The sequence below is a fragment of the Carya illinoinensis genome, chromosome 7 (genome assembly GCF_018687715.1).
Source record: "Carya illinoinensis cultivar Pawnee chromosome 7, C.illinoinensisPawnee_v1, whole genome shotgun sequence".
In the NCBI taxonomy this organism is placed as follows: domain Eukaryota; kingdom Viridiplantae; phylum Streptophyta; class Magnoliopsida; order Fagales; family Juglandaceae; genus Carya; species Carya illinoinensis.
Window position 1 is genome coordinate 39,540,411 of NC_056758.1, and position 16,200 is coordinate 39,556,610.

Genomic DNA, 16,200 nt, shown 5'->3' on the forward strand with positions numbered 1-16,200 from the left:
TAGTCAAATCAGAGATGGAGACCTCAGCAACAGGTTTTCTGATATGTGTCAAGGTCCGTGAGAGATCATTGATTCCCAGTGCAGTGGGAGACGTGTTGCCCTATATAGATGTGTTGATTAAGGGCATTGTACGTGATGAACTAAAGTTATGCATCACTTTAATTAGTCTTCTAACTTGAAGACATGAGTTGTAAAATTGTAGAGATGATAAAGGATCATGCTGGAGATAGAGCATGTTGAGAACCAGTCTCCAAGTTGGAGATTGGTGTGACTGTAGGATTATGGAGCCTGGTTTTGAAAGCTGTAAAGGCACCAGACAGATTGTTTACTCGGCTGTGGCTCGAGCGAAACTCACTTTGCTCAACGTGTACATGAGTGTGGACTCGTGGACTCGAGCAAAAGAAGAATCCTAGAGAGTTGAGATTGTATAGTAAAGCACTTGTCAATCTCCTTTGAAGAAAATCCCTTGCAAGATTCGTGGATGTAGACGATGCTGATGCATTTGGACATCCATTTGAAGACGTACTTGCATATGCATTTGATAGCGGAAATTTCTCATGGCTAACAAGCATTTCAATGAAGGAGTGCAATCATTTGAAAGATGCAACCGTTTGTAGCATCCTTGTATGGTACACTTGGGTGGAGGGAGTGATTGTTGGAAACTCCCCAAGTGTGAATTGTCATTTGATCTTGCAACCACCCACCTATCCACCGAAAGTCTTTGGCACCAAATATTGACCAAAATTTGCTGCACCGAAAGAAGCCTCATCTTGGTCAAGAAATGTGAGTGTTTTGTCCCCATGACTTCTACTATAAAATGAGGTTATGTGTTGAAGATTAAATTCATCCTCACTGCGGTGAGAAATCAAAGCAGAGGGCTGGTCGAAATTTAGGTTTTAGAGAAATCCAGAACATAGGTCATTTGAGAGATAGAGAGCTTGTTTATGAGTGTTTGTAATTTTGTACAAACATATTGAAAATACTGAGTTTCCGCTTCAGTAGATGCAGGCAAGTTGCCGAACCACTTAAATATTATCTCTCTATCGTCTTATGTGTTTTTTTGGACAGACCAGAGGCGCAACATGATCTTGTTTAAATATTTTTTAAGGCAATAAAGAAAAGAAAGCCGTTAGGGTGGGCATTAATTCAATCAATCTTTTTCAAAAACCATTTATGTTTGCGGCATTAAAAACTTTGAATCAATCAAGAGTCATTACTAAAATTCCAACGTTTAGATTTTAAAAATGGTTGTACAAGAAATGCATTGATATGCACAGGTAGAAATAACCGTCAAGTGGTTTTGCAGTAGGATGTTGGCTACTTTAATTGTTCTGATGACCTATTTCCGTTCACTTCGATTATTTATTTTGGTATGTCTTTTTCGTATGAGACGATGAGAAGATAACAAAAAGTGTGTAGATAATTTTGAGAGTATTTTTCAGAGAAAAGAAATGTGTTCTTTAAGTTGAACTTTGGGCTCAACCACTTGTACAAAGTAAGTTTGAGCTATACGACGATTAGTTGGGCTGTTATATCGTAGAAGAGACAAATCAATATGAGTTTTGTTGTACCGGTTCATTTTAAAAAGTTTTATATACCTCAAAGGGTTTGAATTTCCTTAAAAATAATGAGATTTTTGTGCCTTAGTTCTAATTGATTTCGTCTTAATTTTAATTTCATTATAATTTTTATTTTATTATATGTATTTTCACCAACACCACCACTTAGGATTCTCAGATGACTGATCTCATGTGGTAGAGAACCAAAGAGGCTATTGCTAGTGTTATGATGGATGGAGATTAATGGAAGCATATAACAAAAATTTGACAATCATACAAAGAACACTAAGATTTAAGTGATTTGACTTAAATAATAGTCTGTCTACTGGCAGACTCAAGCCAAGGTCGAGTTATAGTCAAGCTAACTAAAATGACGTTTTTCAACAAGAAATCAAGTTACCATTCTAATAGTTAGAAAAATTAAATAAGTCAAGGAAGTAGTGATTGCCAATATGAGAAGAAATGGTTCCTTGGAGAGCCATGCATGAAAGGTTCAGAGCTGTGACTCTTTGCCCAAGTTGGCTACAGGTAGCCCCGATCTAATTGCAAAAGTTTGTTGCAGTAGACCAATTACTTGCCAAGCTAGTTTTGTTAGGATCAGAGCTGATTTGAGATTGGAAGGCAATGAGAGTTGTTTGATCGGTGAAATGATTTGAAGATTCGGCCAACCCGAGCATGCATGAATGCAGTGACAACAACCCCCAAGAGCAAGATAATGGACGACCTTTCTGTCATCACGTGTGCGCAAAGGAGATGGAATAGTACGGGTTGAATAAGTTTAAGGTTAGTTTAGATTTAGAAATGAGATGAAATGATTTTAAATAAATAATAAAATTTGAATAAAATATTATTAGAATATTATTTTTTAATAATAATATTATTTTATAATTTGAAAAAGTTAAATTATTTATTATATTTTTTATAAAAATTTTAAAAAATTATAATAATAAAATAAAATGAACGTTTTTCAAATCTTAAAGGGATATTAGTGTCCGGATAGGGAATATGACCAAAAGGGTGGTCCGGGGATAGAGATGGAGGTAGGAAAATGGCTCATCCCCCTCGAACGATAGGGGCAATCTCACATGGAAGTTGCTGCCTTCTAGTTTGACATATCCCAAGTCACTGATGCTAGGTTGCGGCAGCAGAGGAAAGAGAATTTTTTCCCTTTCGTTTTCACTTTCTCGTGCAAAGGACCAGAAGGTATTTAAGAAGCGGACACATTGCCCAATAGCTTGAGTGACCACCAAAAAACAAATAGCTAAAGATCAGCTTCTGGTGGTCCAGCTAACCACGAATCAAACCATACTTCCAATTCATAATGGACCCAAAATACATTGACAAAATACCCCCAGAAAAAGCGTAACCCTACTCTAGCAAGGCTTTTATTCATATTTTGCCAACTACCGACCTTTTGTTAGTGGAAAGATCAAACTAATGAACAGGGATTTAAAGCTTAGAGCTGATTTGGATGGGTAGTTTGAAGCTCTAAATACATTTTACAAGTAAAATTTACAAGATTAAAAATAATACATTAAATACATATTATGGTAAAAAGATATTTACAATTTGACAGATGACATCAAACTACATTAGTTTGTGAGTTTTAGGTTTGTAAGATTTATTTGTCAACTAAACATTTATCTTCATGTTATGTTGTTCCAAGATAGGTTCACGTTGGTAGATTGACGCAATCAACTTTTGCCTGTGGGAGCAGCAATAGATCAGACCAATACAAAAATGCTAGGCTTACCGAGAAATGGGTCCCAAAGAACACTTTCCGATTACTAGAACTATTACTTTCATGAAATAAATAAATTATACTAACTAGAGGAGTAGATTCGTTCCGACATTGCATTGCAAGTCACTTCGGGTAAAATTCTCTTGCTAACAAATGGTTTGTAATGAAAACCGTGCTGCCAAAATGCACTTTCGGACGTTAAGTTATAGGCGAAAGACAGAGTCTTGAGGCACACGAACCTCCACATATTATTTCTTAACCATAATCTTTTTCTTTTCCTTTATCATTGCTTCCACTACCTCCCTTCCCAATATTTTTATTTTTTACCAAATTGACGCTGAAAATCCTGGCTTTACACTTAATCCCGTGGATTTTTTTCCCTATTCGTATATGCAAAGTTCGCATGGCTAAAAGTAAATAACAATAGTCCTGTGTCACAACGCAATCAAGTAACCAGAGAATCCAGATATGTACTCACAGACCAAGTGGCACATTAACTAAGCCAAGGCTTGAGCCATGATAGAACGATGAGATATCTGCCGCTCATAAAGCTCCCGGAATATATGGTATTTGGCATCATGGTACTTCTTCACCTTTGGGTCTTTAGATGGATGAATGACCTGCCGTAATTCAGACATGTAAAAATACAAATGAAACCAGAATAACGGATTCTAAAATCTTTTAAGTTTGAGAGAGCAAGATGCTAGGTGATATTGTTTCGGCAGCGGTGGCAATTCATCATTGATAATTCTTTTTTTATGGCTGCGTTTATCTCAGTAGTTGGGCTATTTTCTCTTACTCATAGCAGAGCTAGCAATCTAGAAATATGTAAGCATACAGACAGTCTCCATATATGGTAAATTCACTCATGCACTTGGAACGGTACTTGTGAGTCCACGCTAAATAAGATTGATATATTCAAACCGACAGACCCAGGTCTAACATGGACAAATATAACCCTAGGATTCATATACAGCCTGACAAAACAAAGACATGAATACGTACATGCATATAGTTGGTGTGCATGCATCACCGTAGGATTCATATATATAACATGGCATGTTAGACATTATATGTGCACGCACACACATATATACATATAACATCTAACATGCTATCATGTTGCTTTTGCAAGCTTGACGTGTAAAACTCCTCTAAATAAAGGCCAAAAACAATGAAGATTCCAGAAATGATCGAATAAAGAAATTAAAACTAGAGGAAAAGAACCATTATGCATACCTGACCAGCTGCATTCAGGGCCCTCATGGCCTCATTCAGACCAGAATATTTCCTTGCAGCAACCGCACCGAGAATGGCAGCACCCAGAAGCACAGACTCGCTCTCTCGTGGAAGAATTATAGGGCAGCCTACAACGATCATGAACATGTAGGATAAGGCTTAATATATATATATATATATATATATTTATAAGAAAGAAGAATTTATTAATCCACATGATTAGGCAAAGCCAAGTACACACTAAGTGTACAAGAGAAAAACCTAATTACAAGCTAAGTGCTGTGAAAAACAGCATAAAAGTCATTAAGGCTAGTCCTATTCATAAAATAGCCGAAGTCATCAATGTGTATAGTTTATGCTTAAAAGAAGCTAAATAGAACATTCAAGACCTTCTTCATGACTTGTCTTCACTTTTATATTCAACAGAAAATTCTTTATCAGAAGGTCAGCCATAAAGCAGTGCAGTTGCTATATTCATCATACTATTCATATTTGTAAAGTTCGTAAGTTTTAATTTTATCTTTTGTTTTTTACATTTTGTTTCCAGCTTGTGGTATGCTTTCCTTTTCTCTTCATTCCCTTTAGTTCTCAGCATGCTATCTGTCTTGCTCCATACTACTATTCTCTGCTATAGGAACTCTGTTAACCATTCTACAGAATTATACAATGAAATCAACTCCCACAACCATCAAGTTCATTTCCCATCAAGTTGGGACAGCCTTTCCTATGCAAGGCAAACCCTAACTAAGAGATTCTCTAGGCTAAAATTGCTGCCTGCTAAGCTTATGATTCAGTTTGAAGGACAATCAACAAACTGTAAGCTACAAAAATTACGTCCTAAAGAGAAGGATTAGCTAACCCAAATAATAAAGTGAAGAGAAAACGAATGAAAAAAAACCACAACATATTGATCACCCCCCCCCCCAAAAAAAAAAAAAAAAAAAAGCTCGCACACACACAAGCACAAAGGAAGAGAGAGATACCAAGGATATCCGCATGTTCTTGAATGAATAGGGGGTTCTTTGCAAGGCCACCACATGCAAGTATTGTGTCAATCTGTGAAACAAAAAGGCAGAAGAAAGGTTAAACAAGTTTAGGAAGAACAACAGTTTCAAAAAGCATCGACCCATTCAACAGAAATATCTGGAAAGGTCTATAAGATGCATATCTAATTCCAAATCTCTACGGAGCAGAAGGGTCCATGTTCTTACATTGTGACCATGGGCATTGCAATGCTCTACAATATGACGTGTGCCATATGCAATACCCTGTAGGGTAGCCAGGTATAGAAGAGCTAATTGCTTCTCACTAGAGTCAAGCGTTAAGCCACAGACCACTCCTTTTGATTTGGGGTCTGCAAGAGGAGACCTGAGACGTAACGCATTTAGCAGCTTAAATTTTGGAACAAAAGTTTTGGCACTATGGGCTGAGAGATCAAGCTTGGCTCTATAAACATTTACCTGTTCCCATGGAAGTCAGGGAGGACATGCATATCTTCAGTCAAAGAAGCAAGAAATGGACGCTTCAGATCAAGCATCGTTGTTTCCAATATCTTGTTCAGAAGTTCAAACACAGAAATATCTGGAAGATTATAAGAAGGAAACATGGATAAAGCTATGTTAGGCTTCTTATGCAAAGACATTCATAAAAAGGTCCAGAAACCTAAATTGAGTGAATAATCTCACTTCTGGAAGCAGCACGATTAGCAAGGGATGGAGATGCAACATGGTTTTCAATTACATGATCCAATAATGCACCAGTAGCACTCTGACCACCTTCTGTGAGCCAATACTCAGGTACCATAGCTAAACATGTAGAAAAAACAGAAACAGATGATTACGCTACTACTTGTAGATACCAAATTATCAGCTGCAAAACTACTTATCCCTTGCAATTTACTAATCAAGTATCTTTGTACGATGAGGAAAATGTTAAGTGTTCCATGCCCCAAAAAATCACATTGTTCACCTAATGTTGTCTTACATTAGGAGGGGATGAGGATAGGACATGCTAGGACGGGATTATAATAGGATGTGTTAGAATTTCCAAGGTTCTTCAGCACGTCAACTTTCAAACATGATCCAATCCCTTCAGCCAAATACTGAACATGAAGTTCCAGAAACATACCTGACCAGAATGGTCCCCAAACTCCTGGAATGAACAACTTGCTCCGTGATACAGCCATATGGCAAGTTGAAGTTCCACAGACTAATACCATCCGGTGGCATATAGCTTCCATATCACCCTCTGAAAACATAAGAAAATATCAATTTTTAATATGTATATACATTATGCTAAATTAAGCTACTATAACATGATATAAGATAATCTTTCGATAAGCCATAACCTTTAGCATCAGACGCTAACTGTGGTACACTTTCCATTACCCCCACACCACCTGCATGAGCATCAATCAACGAAGTCCCAACAGGAATTCCTGCTACAAGACCCAGTTCCTGGAAATTCAAATGACTTAGGTAAGCAACAAATTAACCAGTAGATATGTGCCAATAGTATCAAGTTAAAGCACCCTCCAAAAGCCACAGAAATTGGGATGTGTCACATTTTAGTGTACTGAATAAATATGTTTGTTTTGCTAGTGGACCTCAAGGGACGCCAGTTGAAATCAATGTGAAATCTTCAGTACAAAATTTCTTGCCTTCGCGGCAGCTGGAGTAAGACCAGAACCCAAAGGATGGCCAGGGAAAGCTACACTTCGTCCTGTTGACATTGTTCATTGCCGTGTTACAGAAGCAGCAGGAATAGCACAGAGTACAATAAAGAAATAAAATTGGGACTATTTTTTTTATTAAAAAAAGTAGATTATAGACTTGACCAAATAACCAAGCAACAAATGATTATTAATTACTCAAAGTTTACCCGTATAAAAAATAAAGAACGAAGAGAGGAGATCTATTTCAGGAATACTACTACAAATAGGAACACAATTATTAGAGTACAGATATCCAGATCAACCACCAAAGGCTTTCTTTACTTTTTCATTACTTTTTTTTTTTGAGTAAGAAAATAACTCTAGCAAACTGAATACATAATGCTCATGTCTTGGCAATTCTTTTATTGGCACCGAGTGTCCGGAACAAAGTCCCAACAATAAAAAACAGATTCAATTGTTGAAAGAAAGGTCGAAGGATTCTAACAATAGGATCAGCCAAGGAGTACCCAAATATTTATATCCATCTGTAAAACCATCAGCATACTTGTGCAAGAAAAGTAATTAGTTTTTCCCTTTGTCACACACACACTACGCCATTGTTCCACTCACAATGTCACTGTATGGGGAGAGTTTTGCGAAGATTAAACTAAAACTAACTAAATATACAGTTCCCATAAAGTTATTACTATATAAGCATCTGTCGGCCATTCCCCAGTTATCATTTGACTTGAAGAAGGGGGGGGGGGGAGGTCTACCTCTCTAAAGATTACAAAAAAATGCTAACCTGTTCAGATATTATTCATTTTCAATCATCAACACTTGACAGATTATCAACTGTGTAAAAATCATAGGATTTGAAATATGTTAGGCATAGCGGTCATGAAGTCCCATCACCAAATAATAAACAATAAAGAAATTGTCCAACAAGCATACCTATCTTCGCATGATGCCCTTCTACAAGATCACCTAATCCGATCTCCTCCCAGAAGTCATCATCCCATCCACAAGCTTCCATATCGCGGGAATCTTTTTCACTGGCTTGGTGCATGTGTGCATGCCCAAGATAAGTCCATTTGCACACTGTGGTGCATAAACTCCGAGTATCATCTCCTGTTGCCCTAGAAGAATACAAAAAATCAGGGTAATCATCAAGCTGCAATCCAATTTGACTTGCAAATAAGAAAAATGCCAGGACTTTCAAGAAGATATACTCATGACTGGCATACTTCAAGTACCTGTATGACAACCAATCGCTCAAGTCCATCCACCTGAACACCATAGACCAAGATTCTTGCAAGTTTTCTTTCACCCATAGAAGCTGAAAATATTAGACCATATCAGAAAATTGTCAGAAGAGAAACAGTATTTGCTACCCAAAATTAAAAAAATAATAATAATAGAAGTAGTTGATCGAAGGAAGTGGCCATGCTAGTTAGAATCTTAACTGCCTCACCAACGTACATTTTATATGTAGTCGATATTGAGAGAAATTATACTTAGATATTTTATTGATCTTTAAGCTTATATATACAGTACACAAATGACACTAACACCCTTATATACATTAGTTACAACCATACCCTCTAACACTCCCCCTCAAACTGGTGCATATATATCATATAAACCTAACTTGGAACAAATAAGCTTTAACCGTTTACAACACAATGGTTTGGTAAATATATCTGCAAGTTGATCAGCAGATTTCACAAATGGTGTAGAAATGTCACCACTTAGTATTTTATCCCGAATGAAATGACAATCAATCTCAATGTGTTTAGTCCTCTAATGGAAAACAGGATTAGATGCAATATGCACTGCAGCTTGGTTATCACAAAGTAATTGAAGAGGGACAGGAGCTGGAAACCCAATCTCTTGAAGAAAGTGTTGCGACCATGTCAGCTCACTAGTTGTGTGAGCCATTGCTCTGTATTCAGCTTCTGCACTAGACTGAGCTACTACTGTTTGCTTCTTACTCTTCCACGTAACCAAGTTACCACCCACAAAGGTACAATATCCAGTAGTTGATCTTCTATCTGAAGGAGATTCAGCCCAATCAACATCTGAAAAAGCTTCAATTCTAAAATGTCCATTTGATCTATACAACAATCCAATACCAGGAGCCCATTTAAGGTAACGAAGAATATGAATTATAGCATCCCAATGTGAGACCCTGGGCATTTGTAGAAATTGACTCACTACACTCACTACATAAGAGATATCAGGTTTAGTAATAGTAAGATAATTCAATTTACCAACTAGTCTTTGATACCGACTTGGATCTCCAAACAACTCCCCTTCATCTTTCAAGAGTTTACGATTTGGATCCATAGGTGTGTCAATGGGCCGTGCACCCAACATGCAAGTTTCTTCCAGAAGGTCAAGTACATATTTTCTTTGAGATAGGTTAATACCTTTCTTCGATCTACCAACTTCAATTCCAAGATAGTATCTAAGTTTGCCCAAGTCTTTTGTCTAAAACTGATCATGTAGGAATTGTTTTAGCTTAACAATTCCAACCAAGTCACTTCCAGTAATGACAATGTCATCCACATATACAACTAACAAGATATGACCTGCATCACTATGTAGGTGAAATACCGAATGATCTGTTTGGCATCTATGAAGACCAAATGCCAATACAGTTTCCGAGAACCTTCCAAACCATGCTCGAGGATATTGTTTTAAATCATATAATGTCCTCTTTAACTTGCACACAGTACCTCGATACTCCCCCTGAGCAACAAACCCAGGTGGTTGCTCCATATACACTTCCTCATTTAAGTCACCATGTAAGAATGCGTTTTTAACATCCAACTGAAATAAAGGCCAATCCAGATTAGCAGCAAGAGAGATCAATATTCAAACAGAAGAAATTTTGGCAACTGGGGAGAAAGTCTCATCATAATCAATGCCATAAGTTTGAGTGTAACCCTTAGCAACCAAGCGAGCTTTCAAGCATTCCACAGAACCATCAGGGTGAAATTTGATGGTATACACCCATCTACAACCAACCAAGTGTTTACCAAGTGGTAAAGGGACAAGATCCCATGTCCCATTATGATGAAGAGCATCAATTTCATTTTCCATAGTAGTCCTCCATTCCAAATCAGATAAAGCATCCTGAACAGTCTTAGGAATAGAAAGTTTTGAGAGTTGAGAAGAAAAACATGAGAAGGATGGAGATAAGGCATGAAAAGAGACATATTGGCTAATCGGATGTTGAGTAACACAAGAGCGAGTACCTTTTCGGAGAGCAATAGGTCAAGAGTTTGAAGCAATAGATAACTCAGGATCTGAAGATAGAGACAAGGTTGGTGGAGGCATGAGAGCTGGGGGCCGCAAGCGTCGCGAGTACACCTGTAAAGGAACAACGGAAGGCATTGAGGAGGGTTGGGAAGAATTGGGTGAGTGAGCAGGAGAAAGAGTAAGGGTAGGTAATGGTAGAGGATCACACTCACCAACCGAAGATGTTTCCGAGAAATAGGGTGTGGACTCAAAGAAGATGACATCAGCAATCGTGAAGTAACGTCTAAGAGCAGGACTATAGCAACGATATCCTTTTTGAGTCTGAGAATAACCAACAAACAAACACTTAGTAGCACGTGGATCAAGCTTATCAAAGCCTGGGCCAAGATTATGAACATAGCAAACACACCCAAAAATTTTTGGAGGGATAGAAAAAGGTGAAGAAGAAGGGTACAAGATGGAGAAGGGAGAGGAACCATTGAGGACTGATGAGGACATACGGTTAATAAGGTGACATGTAGTAAGAATACCATCACTCCAAAAGTGTTTAGGAACATGCATGTGCAGTAAAAGAACTCGGGTTACATCTAACAAATGGCGATTTTTGCGTTCAGCCACCCCATTTTGTTGGGGTGTATAAGAACATGAAGTTTGATGGACAATTCCTTTATTACTTAAGTAAGTAGTAAAGGAATTAGATTGATACTCTTTAGCATTGTCAGAACGCAATATTTGAACTTTTTGTCTAAATTGAGTTTTAATTTCTTTCCGAAAGACTTTGAATATGGAAAAAAGTTCAGATCGTGCCTTCATAAAAAACAACCATATCATTCGAGAGTAGTCATCAACAAATGTAACAAAATACTGAAACTTGTTTGATACAATGTTAATTGGTCCCCATATATCAGAGTGAACCAATTCAAAAGGAATAGAAGCTCGATTATCAAGTCGAGGTACAAAAGACACACGATGGTGTTTGCTAAGCTGACATGCTTCACAAGAAAAGGGAGACACATTTCCAAGATTCCTAACTTGGCGTTTCAAAAGAGAAAGGGATGGGTGTCCAAGGCAACAATGCCATTCAAAAGCAGATGATGAGGCTGTGAGAGCTCGAGTAGGTGACTCTTCGACATCAAGGTAATATAGACCACCAGTTTCATGCCCCGTACCAATCTTCTTCCCCGTCTTGAGATCCTGAAAGATACATATAGATGGATAAAAGGTCACGGAACATTGAAGAGTTTGAGTAATTTTACTAATGGATAGTAAACTAAAGGGAAAACTAGGAGCGTATAAAACAGATGACAAGAATATAGAATCGGTGAGATTAGTGGATCCAATGCCTGTAACTTTAGCAAGAGAACCATTAGCAAGAGTGACACTCTTTGGAGATTTCATATTATCTAACTTAGACAAGGAATAAGACAAACTGGTCAAGTGTTCATTGGCTCCTGAATCGATGATCCGTGGATGTTGAGGAGATGAGACAAGACATGCGAACGTTGTACCTGAATGGGCACGAGTAGCTATGGAAGATGAAGCCGTCTGTGTGCGACCCAAAAGCTGATCATACTCATCCTTGGATATGCTAATCATCTCTGGAGTTAGGTTGGAACTCGTTGATGGTAGATCATCTTGGAAAGTGGCATGATTAGTGGACCCAAATGGTCTACCATGAAGATCCCAACAATAATTCACTGAGTGATTAGTGCGACCACAATGGGTGCACTTACGAGATTCACGACGTCGAGTACGATTATCACGTCCCCCACGTGCACCTCCACGTGCACTTCTACCACTTCGACCTCCACGCCCAACAGGAGCAACATAGGAGGCAACTAAAGCAGATCTCTCATTACTCTGATCAGAAGACAATGTAGCTCGCTGAAGTCGGGAAAATACATCAGGAAATGAGGGAAGCTGTGGACTTGCCAAGATTTGAGAACGCACTGACTCATACTCAGGTTTTAAACCAACAAGGAAGCGAACAACATTATAATCTTCTCGTTGTTTCAGCATACTTGGAACATCAGAAGTGATAGGTTAATACATTTTTAGCTCTTCACATATGCTCATCACTTGAGAGTAATATTCTTTCAGGCTCAAAACACTTTGTTCCAATGCGAAAAATTGTTTACACAACTCATAAATACGAGTTATGTTTCCAACACCCGAATACATCTGTTTGAGATGCCTCCACACCTCTTGAGCAGTATCAAAATGTATTAAGCTTGTACAAATATTAGGCTCAATACTGGTCAACATCAAAGACAATATTTGAGCATCTTCTTGCTCCCATTGGGCAAAGGTAGAACTAGTCGAATCAGGAACTGGATCAACCAAATGAGTACGACGAAGACCTTTGCCTTTCAAAAACATTTCAACAGATCTTGACCACAACATATAATTTTTTCCATTTAATTTCACCGAAGTCATAGGCATACTAACATTTGGTGTAAGAGACATTGACTCAAATTTAGTATCCATGGAAAACAAAAAAATCACAATTCACTTTAGAAGAAAAGATTTCGCATAAAAACATGAAATATGGATGAGAAATTGGAAAAAGCAAGCTGGAAAAGTACAAATCCAGATTAACAACCCAAATTTCGGGCCTGTATCATGTGAAACTAATCTGAACTGGTCGAAATAAGCAAATATCGGGTCTGAACCGGTATGTTTCGGGCCTGAACCGGCCTGTTTCGGGTCTAAACTGGAATGTTTCGGGTTTGAACCGGACTGTTTCGGGATATTTTGGGTTTCGGCTTCTACCGGGTTCACTGCTGACCAAAAAAGGATTATGCTATCCCTAACCGAGAATAAGCTTACCTTATATCCATTACCAAACAGGGCTTATTCCGAATAGGAATAAGTTCCTATTGCAGGTTTGAGGCATACCCAGTCCAGAACTGGGTTTTGTTGAGACCCGCAGCCAAACACCCCAAGCCGAGCTCCTCGCTGGCGATATACGGTTGCTCCGGCAGCCGATGACGACGGAAAATACACCAGAATGCACAGAAAACGCCGGTGAAGTGTATTCCGATGACTTTAACACTTGAAATCACTGGAAACACGTTGAAAATGGGCTTATTCCACTCCCTGCCACCAATGCCGAAGACAACACCACCGGAAAACACCACAAACCACCACAAACGGCTACAGTGATTCCACACAGCGCCACTAACCACCACCAGCCACCACTAACAACCACTAATCACGAAACGCGTTGAAAAAAGTAAAAATTTGTCACACAACACTACCAACGCGTTGAAACGCAGAGTACTCTAATACCATGTAGTCGATATTGAGAGAAATTACACTTAGATATTTTATTGATCTTTAAGCTTATACATACAGTACACAAATGACACTAGCACCCTTATATACATTAGTTACAACCATACCCTCTAACATTATACAATTTTATTTTGAAAAAGAAATGACATATGGGATATTTATGATGGTCATCTGCCTTTTTCAACAGTATCATTCATGACCCAGCATGCCCAAAATCACTGTTTTTAACTTATCAGTAGACTCAAATTTCTAGATTTGCCATTTTGCTTTTGAACAGCCTAACAAGCTTCTTGATGCTCCACCAACTCTTTGGGTAGTGACTGCTATATACTTCCCCTACAGTCTTAGTTTAAGTTTTCACAGCAAAAACCCGAACTACTTCTGTGTTCAAGTACATCAAAATCACTCACATACCTTGTTCTATGTTGCACATTGAGCAAGGACAATGATGCTGGCAGTTCAATTCATATTCAAGTTCCTTAAATTAATGAAAAACTTACTGACATCAATCGTGCAAGGTGTTTCATGCTACAAAACTATATTTTGTTATTTAGTTTCAAGTAGACTGATCAAGTCAAGAATAAAGGTTCTTTGAAAGATCTTCAGTGTTAAGACCCAACAAAGAGGAAATCACAAGAAAAATGTACAAACCATAGTTCTTATGTTTCCATGAAATCTTCCGTACTTGGTCAACCACCACTTTATTTTTTTAAAAATTCCATGCAATCTATGTTGTCTAACTTTGGGAAATATGATAAGTGGCTGCAAATCAACTTTAAAAGGCCTATTTAAATATAAAAGTTCACCCTATAAACACAAAGCAGACCAATTGCTCCTAGAATCCAACACGATGATAACAACAACTACCATGCATCTGGAATCTTGCTAATTTTTTTTTGATAGGTAAACGGTAGTATTAATAATAATAGGCATAGCCCAAGTACACAAGATGGTATACAAGAGGTAAGACCTATCTAGATAGCTACAGTAGTCACTAGAAACTCGTGTACATTTAGGCCATTAAAGTCTATACATAATACACATTGTATAGTGCAAAAGCCATGATATTAGATTATACAGGTCATAGAAGTACCTTTGGAGGCTGCATCTCTGGGGAAAGGGATCCACCACAGTACTGTAACACCGGTGAATTGCGGGAATTGATCCTTTCAGCCTGTTCCACAGCTCTATGGTCCATCCATACTATGACATTTCTTCTTGAATCACCACTCCAAGAAACTGTGACAGGAGAGCCATCGGCATCCACCGCAACTGAAAGATGTAATAAGAAACTTATGACAGAGTTTTCTTTTTCAAAATAATATGCCAAAGCAAGCTACCTGCAATTACATACCAAGAGAACAAGTGGCTGCAAATCCCAAACCCTTCACTTCCCCTGCCACAACATCAGCAAGGGAACATGCCGATTTCACCGCCGCACAAATGGCATGCCATATATCGGTAGAAGATTGCTGGTTTGGAAAATAAATTTTGTCAAAGATCTATATCCCACGTTTAATACACATCTATTGCTTTGCTCGACAATTATATCGACCTTCGAATGACCTCCCACGTTACAGGTGACTAGGTGCATATAGCTATATCATACATACGGCAGCTTTAATTCAGAACCGTGCCCAAAAACGGAACAGGATCTCTCCATTTCACTTGAAATGGATAATAGGATCTTTATCCAATTAACTAATACCGGTGTTAATGAATTTCAATGGCTCGCTACCATTACCTCAACGCAGTTTCCGTCTTTCCAAATCTGTATCGGGCTACTAGAAGAACCCAGAAGCTTCCCATCCTCATTAAACAGACCTGCATGAAGAAGCCGAAGGCAGCAAAGAATTCGTACCGATTAAGGAGTTTAGTGACTACAATTAACATTCTTCACAAAGATGCATCAAACTCGGATATACGCGGAGTACCAGTCCTATTAACATAGGGATCATCTCACCAAAACATAAAAATCAATCAATACAGAGAAAGTCATTACATATTTATTATATATGTAAACAGGAGAGAGAAAACCTGCGCGGGCGCTGCCGGTGCCGACATCGACGCCAAGAAAGATGCTGCGGGAAGGGGCGGAATCGGGTGTGGCGGTGGAGGTGACCATTTCGAGGAAGGAGGACCGAGAGCGTAGAAGTGGGGTTATTTCGGACCACCCCCTGCTTTTACCAGACATTTGTTTGCTGCCCTTGTTCTCCCTTTTATCTCCTTTGTCTCTCTTTATCTTTCGTTGATTTGTGTGGATGATTCGAGGTTTATACGTCTAATCATCACCTCTTTTTGATCTTCGTCGATGCATAAAGATTTGCAAAATTCCTTCTGGAGAACGGAGATTGTCCGTATTTTTTTCAACGGACTGAAGATTTGGATCTTGATGTCTCGTGGTAAGGAAAGGTCCTCCCGGATCTTCTACCGTAAATATTTGA

General features: G+C 38.4%; 1 protein-coding gene across 3 annotated transcripts; it reads right to left on the bottom strand.

Annotated features, from left to right (window-relative positions):
• Positions 1-3,651: 3,651 nt before the first annotated feature.
• Positions 3,652-16,200, bottom strand: LOC122316031 (FGGY carbohydrate kinase domain-containing protein). 3 transcript variants are annotated; one of them, XM_043132464.1, is made up of 15 exons: positions 15,794-16,187; positions 15,501-15,580; positions 15,111-15,228; positions 14,850-15,028; positions 8,449-8,531; positions 8,147-8,331; positions 7,199-7,260; positions 6,887-6,995; positions 6,667-6,786; positions 6,225-6,344; positions 6,000-6,120; positions 5,751-5,907; positions 5,523-5,595; positions 4,540-4,667; positions 3,652-3,920 (listed from the first exon to the last, which is right to left on the bottom strand). In XM_043132464.1, the coding sequence occupies exons 1-15, from the start codon at positions 15,948-15,950 to the stop codon at positions 3,798-3,800; spliced, it is 1,815 nt and encodes a 604-aa protein (XP_042988398.1). In that variant the 5' UTR covers positions 15,951-16,187; the 3' UTR covers positions 3,652-3,797. The 3 variants fall into 3 exon arrangements, with proteins under 3 accessions (XP_042988398.1, XP_042988399.1, XP_042988400.1); XM_043132466.1 differs by lacking the exons at positions 3,652-3,920; positions 4,540-4,667; positions 5,523-5,595; ... (6 more) ...; positions 8,147-8,331; positions 8,449-8,531 and adding exons at positions 10,363-10,570; positions 10,672-11,653 and having other exon boundaries at positions 15,794-16,200; XM_043132465.1 differs by lacking the exons at positions 3,652-3,920; positions 4,540-4,667; positions 5,523-5,595; ... (6 more) ...; positions 8,147-8,331; positions 8,449-8,531 and adding an exon at positions 10,339-11,653 and having other exon boundaries at positions 15,794-16,200.

What these genes read in the sequence shown, in the direction of transcription:
- LOC122316031 (XM_043132464.1), bottom strand. Translation starts at nt 15,950, where the DNA reads ATGTCTGGTAAAAGCAGGGGGTGGTCCGAAATAACCCCACTTCTACGC. An exon ending in TTACTCCAGCTGCCGCGAAG is followed by an intron (nt 6,996 to 7,198) that starts GCAAGAAATTTT and finishes TTGAATTTCCAG; the next exon opens with GAACTGGGTCTTGTAGCAGG. An exon ending in CCTGACTTCCATGGGAACAG is followed by an intron (nt 5,908 to 5,999) that starts GTAAATGTTTAT and finishes GTTACGTCTCAG; the next exon opens with GTCTCCTCTTGCAGACCCCA.